Raw genomic sequence first — 8,832 nt, 5'->3', positions numbered from 1 at the left:
GGTGGCGAGACAAAGTTGGCGGGAACATATGGCGGGAAACGCGTGGCAGGAACATAAGGCGGGAAAGAGTTGGCGGAACATATGGCGGGAAACGGGTGGCGGAAACATATGGCCGGAAAGCGTTGGCGGGCAAACATATGGCGGGGAAAAAGGGTTGCGCGAAAAGACATCATAGTTATGAAAAACAAATCTGTAATATTGTACAGGGCAAAAAAAATGTAATATGCATGCACCAGTCGGCCCACAGTAGACCAATTAGTTCCAGTCGGCCCACAGCAGGCTGACTGGACCCTGTCGGCCAACAGTTGGCCGACTGGACTTGAGCTGGCGGCCGACAGGCCACTCGGCCAGCAGCAGGCTGATAGGACGCCAGTCGGCCTGCTGTGGGCCGACTAGATCCAGTCGGCCTACTGTGGGCCGACGGTGTATTATTTTTGAAAATAATTTTTTGGGCATAATATTTTTGTAAATTAATAAAAAAATGTATTATTTAAAAAAAATTAGCTATCTTTTTGAGCATGGTGTGTTTTGTTATTTTTGAAGAAATGCTCTCATGCTTTACTTAGATTTATTTGCGAGTTAGTAAAATTTTCAGAAATTCTTTCTTGCTTCACTTAGATTATTTTGAGAGAAAGAAAAATTATGCTCATGTTCTTCACTTATATTTGTTTGAGCTTATCAAAAGCAACATATGAAAATAGTTTCAAAGTGATAGATATCCAAGGAGGATATAATAAAAAAAGATCATTGGACAAAATAAACTTGATTCTTAGTAATGATTTTGAGATATGACGATATGATATGTGAGTCATGTTGATCAGTAATTGTGCTTTAGTAAGAATATTGATGTTAAGATTTGTGATTCCCTATGCAAGCACGAAAGTCAATAATTATGCAATGAAATTTATATCCTACTTGTGGTGCATTATTTGGTGTTACTTATGCCTAATGCTTGGGTACGGGATTTTTTGCTTTTTGGTTGATCGTTTCTCAATCTTTTTGCTAGCCTTCATTTTGCACTAAGTATGATCACTACTTGTGCATCCAAAATCTTTTAAACCAGTTTTATCATGTGAGTCCACTATATCTACCTATATGCGGTATTTCCATGCCATTCTAAGAAAATTTGCATATGTCATCTCTAATTTTCAAAATAAATTTCTCTTTTGTGTGCTCTACCGTTCGCAAGGCGGCGATCGGACACGGGGCGGTTGACACTCTAGGCCGGCGTGCCCCTTCAGTGTCCAGCATATTGCACTCTGCACCGAATGTGGCATGGGACGGTTGGCAGAAGAGGAACGTGTCCGAGCGGGAGGGGGTTTGACTGGGACCGCTTGTGGACATGTACATGGTGACGGTCTGGACTCCCGTAATATCTCCTTCAGTTTTGCGTCGGATTTATGGAAAAACGGACGGGTGCTCCAGTTTGCGTCCGATTTAGGGAATAATGGTCATGCGGAGGGCTGATGCGGTATCATGTTGAAAGACAAATTACTTCGGTTCGGTCTCCGGACGTTTGCGAGATATGTGAGGGTGCGCGTTAAAGATGCCCTAAATAAGTTTTTTAATGGTCAGTGGGCGGATTAAGTTTGAGGAAGAGTCATTTTTTTGCAAATAATACCCGTAATGTGCGTCGACCTAGGCTTTGAATTTTCCTGCCTGCATGCGTCTCAGATACTGCTAGCGGGGCGAGTCAGTCCGGCGCTGTTTTAGCCCTTCCTGCAATCCGACATGGCCGGCGTAATAGTGGGATTAGCCTCTCTCCTTTGCAGCTTTGCTACTAGTAACTGTCAGCGTTGTCATGTCTCCATTCACCTATAACCCTGCGTCCCATTTACCAATTTGACTGTCGAACTGTAGTTGCTGTACTCCCAAACAGTAACGCTGTTCTCGCTGGATGTTGCCCTAGGCATCATCTGAGCCGTCCGATGCGAAGCTGCTTTTTACAATTCTGCCTTTATGACGAAATGTTCGAATTACAATCCGATAGCAAAGATGCTATTAGGAAACCATGTATTACATCAAAGCATTGAGGTCCTCTTCGGAATCTCCGTAGCCTGCTCTGCTTCGGGAGTGCAGTCAAGGGAGCGGAGAGGAACCGTCAGAGAGAAATACATTTATACATCAACACACCTGCTTCGAACAATACATTTATACATCAACACCCTTCATGTAGCTTCCTCAGGTCTAAACGTGAATTGAAAGTGGGCTGCAATTTAACTGCGCCAGCCGAGTCTTGAACTCAAGACCTCTTGGCTTCGATACCATGTAAAACTGCACGCACCAGCCAGTTCACCCACAAGCTTAAGCTGGTGAGGTGCCTAGTCTCTTCTGTCAGATCGGTCTTTTGATTGCATTGGCTAGAGCATCATCTTTGTTTTATGTTGCTTGTGTGCGTTGCGTTTCTTTGCTACAAGTAATGTATGCCTATGGTTTATACATCTTCTAAAAAAAAATCTAAATGTCACCTCCGAGACGCACTCCATCGAAGAAGGAAAATTCAAAAAAAAAATCTGAAGATACCGTCCCCTTGCAGCACAGTACTGAAAGCAATGGCTGCACTGGTCGCTGAAAGCAATGATCCAGATTTTAGATTATTTTTGGTCAGTTATCCCCCACGCTACCTTCCCCTCAAATCCACGGCGTCACGTTACTGCCGGGAGAGAAAACGCCGGCGGCATGGACGCCGATCGCCGTGGGGGCTTAAGGACGCCGATATTAGCGGACGATGAGGTACGTAGAAGCTTGTAACTATAGTAGTTAGCTGCAGTATCGATCGGATCGAGGTCAGGAGGCTTGCGCGCTGTTCCGGGAGGCCCGATTCGGGGCCGTGGGCGCCGGCGCGCCCTGCAACTGCAAGTCTGCAACCTCGAGCCACCCTGAGCCGTCGGCGTGGCCTGCCACGCTCGACGATTCCTGTGCGCACCAAAGCAATACCGGTAACTGCTGCTAAAACATGTAATCGCGTGTAAATTATGAGCTTTCAATTGTTATGCCAGGCCCAGGCGTCTGGTTCGGAAGCTCGGGAGCATGAGGTGCACATGGCGGCCGGTCACTGCTCTGATAAGGCGCTCAAAGTCATCTTGTGTGAGTGTCTAGACAAGTGAATTGGCATAAGCCGTCAGTTCTATATATGCAGTAGTTCCCAACGTAGAACTAATTCCAGGCCAGTAATTGTTGGATTTATTTTGGTCTGATTATGAGTACTGATATTGAAGATGGACCTGAATCAGCTAACAAAATTCATGTTGATGTGTGCCAGGCCTGCAGTTCCTGGAGGTCAGTGCTTTCTACGGGGTCTACCTGAACTTGATAGTGTATCTTCAGGATGTTCTCCATGGAGACAGTGCATCCAATGTGACGGCCGTGAATTCTTGGGCTGGGGTCAGCTACCTCATGCCCCTGCTCGGCGCCGCCGTCGCCGACTCCTACTGGGGAAAACACAAGACCGTTTTGATCGGCCTCTGCATTTCTCTCGTCGTAAGTGATCCTCTGCATTAGCACCGGCCGGCACGGCAACCCTGCTTCTCTGACGAACAACCCAAAATTAACAGGGGATGGCCATGGTCACCACGTCAGCTACGCTGCCGTCTCTGAGGCCGCCCCCTTGCTCGCCGGGCGCGTACTGCGCACCGGCGACGCTCAGCCAAGAGCTAGTCTTCTTTTCGGGCATATACCTGTGCGGCGTCGGGATCGGCGCGTCCAAGGCAGTCTTCATCTCGTTTGCCGCGGAGCAGTTCGACGACGACGATGACAAGAACACGTCGGGAGGGGAGGCGAAGGCGTCCTACTTCAGCTGGTACTACGCGGTGGCCAACGTGGCCATGCTGACCGCGGGGACACTGCTGGTTTGGGTCGAGGACAAGGTGAGCTGGGGGCTCGGGTACGGCATCTGCGCGTCGTTCGTCGCGGTCGCCGTCGTCGGCCTCGCCGCGACGGCGCCCATGTACCGGATCGTGCCTCCGGCGGGCAGCCCGATGAAAGGCGTGCTCCAAGTGCTGGTGGCGTTCTCTCGCAAGGTAAACCTGACGGTGCCTGAGGACGCCACAGAACTGTACGAGGAGGATGGTGTCAAGAACCCGTTGCTGCATCCGCTGCACGAACGATTGCAGCACACGGAACAGTTCAGGTAGATCCTATGAGGCATGAAAGTGTTGGTTTTATTCAGAGTTGCAGACTAAATGCTCTGCGAGTGTCCGTCCACCAGGTGCTTGGACAAGGCTGCCATTGTCACGGCCGAGGACTTGGAAGACGGCGGCCTGAACCGGCCATGGAGGCTGTGCACGGTGACCCAGGTGGAGGAGCTCAAGACTCTGCTGCGGCTGATCCCGATATGGCTCACCTCGGCCGTCTACTTCGTCGCCAACACGCAGGCGCAGACCACGTTCGTGCAGCAGGGCACCAAGACGGACTCCCACATCGCGGGCGGCGCCGCGTCCGTCCCGGCCGCGTCGCTGACGTCCATTGAGACGGTGCTCGTCGCCGCCTACGTCACGCTCTACAACAGGGCCGTCGTGCCATCCGTGGCGTTCACGCCGCTCCAGCTCATGGGGCTCGGGCACGCCACGGCGGCCGGGGCGGTGGCCGTGGCCGCGTGCACCGAGGCGCGCAGGCTGCGGATGGCCGGGGGCCAGGAGGCGGCCCAAATGGGCATAGCGTGGCTGCTGCCGCAGTACGCCGTGATGGCGGTCTCGGACGCGTCGCTCTCCGTGGGGCAGATGCAGTTCTTCTACGACCAGTCGCCGGAGACGATGAGGGGCGCGTCGACGGCGTTCTACTTCCTGTCCATCTCCCTCGGGAATCTGATCAATTCGCAGCTGGTGACGCTGGTGGCGTCCGTCACGTCGGCAGGGGGGAGGACGGGGTGGTTTCCACCGGAATTGGATGATGGGCACCTAGATTACTACTTCGTGCTCGTTGTCGCCATCACTTTGCTGAACTTTGCCGTTTTTGTTGCCCTTGCCAAGAACTACACGTCCAAGAGAGTTAGATAGTTGGATTCCAAACAAGGAAGAACATAATAATACTACTTATGTAGAGCCAGTGAATTATGATGCTAGTCAGGAGTCTCTAGACTCCCTTGCACCAGATTGGGGGTGGCAACTGGGGAGGGTGAAGAGGTGAAAGAGTTAGACAGCAATGTGGATGAGAATTTAAGGAGATGTGGCAGATTGGTAGACAAGCAAGATGCCAGAATTGAAGAACTGGCTAAACAGAGAGATGCTGGTAAATATAACTATGGTAAGAATTCTGATTTAGATACTCACAACTCATCTTTACTGTTTATGGTAGAGAAAATTGGCATTGATTTGCGGTGATCCATTGGCATGATTAACCAAAATATAGAAATCATTGCTAAAATGGAACAGTTTAGAAAAGATTTTTTTCAAACTCACATTATTCAGAAAAATGATTTCCTAGAAACAAAAGAGAGTAATCTCATTGACACTGGTGATGTGAGTATTAGAGAATTATGCTCTGATGATGACCGTTCAGATGCTGAGTTGGAGATGGATTATTTTTCTCATCTTAAGAATATTTTTACTAGTGGTAAACAGGGCAGTAATGGCTCACCAGGTCTTACTTGTGTGAAGCCTGTTGTCTCTATTGGGGGAACTAAATATAGAGGGAAAAGAATAAAGAAATGATAGGGATAGTTTGGAATGTGAGGGGGTTGGGCCCTGATATCAAGAGAAATTTTATCAGAGAAACTATCTGCAATAAAAAATTAGACTTTATAGGGCTTCAAGAAACTATTAAAACTGATTTTACTAGAAATGAACTGCACAATTTGTGTGGAGGGAAAAAATTAGTTGAATTGATCTCAACCAAGAGGTAGAGCTCGGGGGATTTTAGTGGGTATCAATAATGATAGTTTTGACATTGTCAATGTTGAGATTGGCATCTACTATATTAGAACTTTACTTTTTGATAAGAAAGGCAAATTTGAATGGAATCTCATCATTGTTTATGGAGATGCCCAAAATGCAGGCAAAGATGCTTACTTAGCAGAATTGTCCAAGGTTTACCAAGATAATGTTGTTGTCCCATGTGTGATGGGAGATGACTTTAATATCATCAGGAATAGCTCTGAAAAGAACAAGCCCATTGGAGATGCCACTGGAACTTTGTTTTTAATTCCATTATTGAGCAGGCAGGATTGAGAGACTTGCCTTTAAATGGGAGAATTTTAATATGCCCAGATTGGGAAGAACAATATCCGTTGGCTGAAGTGCATGCTTTAGAAAGCGAACTTTCTGATCATACACCTCTGGTCTTAGATACCCGAAGTAAGAGTAACTTCACTCCAATTTTGGATTTCAAAATTCCTAGATGTTGAGGAAAGGTTTTAGAGATTTTGTTCATAAAATTTGGTCTGCACATTATTCTGGCAATACTATTGAATAATGGTAGAGGAGGATGAAGATATTTAGACAAAAAGTGAGATGATGGATCTTGAATTCTGATGCCTGGTATAGAAAAGTGAAGAAATAAATCTTAACAAAATTAGACAATATTGATAAGAATGCTGAAAATTTTGGGTTGTGTACTCATGATAGAAAGGAACAGAAGGAGCTCAGAGCTCAATTACACAGATTACTTAAACAAGAGGAATTGAAGTGGCTTTAGAGGTATAAAGATAGAGAGATTAAAGATGGGGATTGTAACACTAAATATTACCACGATAATGCTAATGGCAGAAGAAGGAAAAAGTTTCTCTCTCTCCATCAAGATGAAGGAGTGATTGAGAGGGAGGAGTACCTAATTAAATATATCACAAATTTCTATAAAAATCTCTTTGGTCAGCCTGATTCATCCACAATTAATCTGAATATTCAGAATGCACCTGGGTTTACCAGAGAACAAGCTGCCCTATTGATAAAACATTTTTCGATGGAGGAATTGCATTTTTGTGGTGTTTAATATAGAAAAGAACAGAAGTCCAAGCCGTGATGGGTTGCTTGTAGACTTTTATCAACACTTTTGGGAGTTGGTAAAGTGGGACCTCATGAAATTACTAAATGGTTTCCATGCTGCGAAATTAAATATGTCAAGACTCAATTATGGTATTATCACTTTAGTGCCAAAAGTACCTAATGCTAAGCAAATTCAAAAATGCAGACCAATCTGCCTTCTCAATGTTAGTTTTAAGATCATTACATAAGTTCTGATGAATAGGTTAAGCAAAGTGATTAAGTCCATCATTTCCCCTACACAAATTGCCTTTATCAAATGGAGGTATATTATGGAAGGGGTTGTAGTATTGCATGAGGCTTTGAACACTATCCATCATAAAAAACAGAGTGCAATTCTGTTTAAGGTGGATTTTGAGAAAGCTTATGACAAAATAAAATGGCCATTTGTCTACAAAATGCCGAAAATAAAACAATTTCCTGATAAATGGTGTGATTTAGGGCCCGTTCGGAAGTGCTCTAGCTTCCAAAAATCGTTGGCTCCAGCTTCTCATCGAGCGAGCCAACTTCTCGAAGGAGGAGCGATCCGTTCGGCTCGCTCGCTGCGGCTCCTATCGCAAGGCATGGGCTGGTAGCCCAGGAAACTAGGCTAAAGCCTGCTCGGTCATGCAGTGGGCCATGTTTGAAGGCCCAGTTCGGTGGGGAAGTGCAGGCCAGATTTTGGACAGGACATGTTTATTTTTCTGCTTTGTTTGCTGTGATTTATCATGTACAAAGAGCTGTTCTTAGCACTTTATGATAGTACAAGTGCAAGAACTATACAAAACATTCAATTTTTCTAAATTCACCAGATGTTAGAACTGTACCAAAAAATTAGCGTGCCTCTCACAAGCAATCAGCAGCAAGAACATGTACTACCAACATAATAAAATTATTAATCTGACTAGAACTGTACAAACCAATTCATATAGTAGCAGCAAGAAGTGTACCATCTCAAACTATTGGGGATGGCCGCATACAGTAGGCACAAATTCAGGCTGAAATAGAGTGATACAAGAGGGGGAGGGGCTACTCAATGAGCTGGGGGAACAGCTTCTCTGACGTGGATCTTGCTGCAGGCTCCTCCAGGAGTAGTTCGTAGCACTACAGACTGCACTACAGACTGCAGGGAAATTCTCGACTTGATCTGAAATCAATTCATAGCACTACAGACTGCACTACACATATATACGAAAAAGGTGCACACATCAGTTTCATATCACAAGAAATTGGGGCTACAGACAGAACACGAACTAGGCTGAATCAGAGTACTACAAGAGGGGGGAGGTGGCTGCTCACCTTGAGCGGGGGGGACGGCTTCTCTGCCGTGGATCTTGCGGCCAGGCCCGTCCAGGAGCTCTACTTCGTGCGGCTGCCGGCGGCGTCCAACGGAGGAAGTGGCGGCAGATGGGGAGACGATAGCACGGGGACGTTGGGCGGCTGCTGCGAGTGACGATGGATGGAGACTTGCGGGGCGATGCGTAGATCCGAGTGGCGGCGGCGGACGGCGGCGCGACGGCGCGGAGGCGCTCCGGTGACGGGGCGACGGCTAGGGTTGCAAGAGCAGAGGAGGAGCGTGGGCGTTCGTTTCTGTATGAGCAGAGGAGTCGGGCCACCAGGTCGAGGGAAACGATTCGACTTGGTATACTTCGCGGTGGCATTAGCACCATAATTTGAGCAACTCCTGATTCTGCTTTTTGCGAAGCTGCGCCAGCCAGCTTCTCGTCTCCGCGATAATTGCACTACCGAATACTCATCTCCGCGGAGCCAGCTTCTCGAAGCGGAGCCGTTCGGTGCGGCTTCTCAGAGCAATTTTTGGAAGCCAGCTCGTGGACTGCTTTCGAATGGACTGCTTTCGAATGGGCCTTAGTAATGCACA

At 47.2% G+C, this 8,832-nt stretch overlaps 1 protein-coding gene and 1 long non-coding RNA gene across 3 annotated transcripts; one reads left to right on the top strand and one right to left on the bottom strand.

Annotated features, from left to right (window-relative positions):
• Positions 1-2,592: 2,592 nt before the first annotated feature.
• Positions 2,593-5,975, top strand: LOC119365530 (protein NRT1/ PTR FAMILY 8.5-like). 2 transcript variants are annotated; one of them, XM_037631169.1, is made up of 5 exons: positions 2,593-2,733; positions 3,000-3,087; positions 3,263-3,480; positions 3,555-4,129; positions 4,208-5,975. In XM_037631169.1, exons 1-5 carry the CDS (start codon positions 2,680-2,682, stop codon positions 4,992-4,994), a joined length of 1,722 nt encoding a protein of 573 aa, XP_037487066.1. In that variant the 5' UTR covers positions 2,593-2,679; the 3' UTR covers positions 4,995-5,975. The 2 variants fall into 2 exon arrangements, with proteins under 2 accessions (XP_037487066.1, XP_037487067.1); XM_037631170.1 differs by having other exon boundaries at positions 2,617-2,918.
• A 1,851-nt stretch (positions 5,976-7,826) lies between these two features.
• LOC119365532 lies at positions 7,827-8,757 on the bottom strand. The gene is made up of 2 exons (XR_005175585.1): positions 8,253-8,757; positions 7,827-8,131 (listed from the first exon to the last, which is right to left on the bottom strand). It is a non-coding gene; the product is annotated as an uncharacterized LOC119365532 (long non-coding RNA).
• Positions 8,758-8,832: the final 75 nt, after the last annotated feature.

Source organism: Triticum dicoccoides, chromosome 2B, assembly GCF_002162155.2.
Source record: "Triticum dicoccoides isolate Atlit2015 ecotype Zavitan chromosome 2B, WEW_v2.0, whole genome shotgun sequence".
In the NCBI taxonomy this organism is placed as follows: domain Eukaryota; kingdom Viridiplantae; phylum Streptophyta; class Magnoliopsida; order Poales; family Poaceae; genus Triticum; species Triticum dicoccoides.
Note: the sequence above shows the minus strand (reverse complement) of the source record. Positions and strands in the feature narration are given on the sequence as shown.

Coding starts and splice junctions, on each gene's coding strand:
- LOC119365530 (XM_037631169.1), top strand. CDS start 2,680: ATGGACGCCGATCGCCGTGGGGGCTTAAGGACGCCGATATTAGCGGAC. Junction 3,088..3,262: donor GGCGCTCAAAGTCATCTTGT/GTGAGTGTCTAG, acceptor GATGTGTGCCAG/GCCTGCAGTTCCTGGAGGTC. Junction 3,481..3,554: donor GCCTCTGCATTTCTCTCGTC/GTAAGTGATCCT, acceptor CAAAATTAACAG/GGGATGGCCATGGTCACCAC.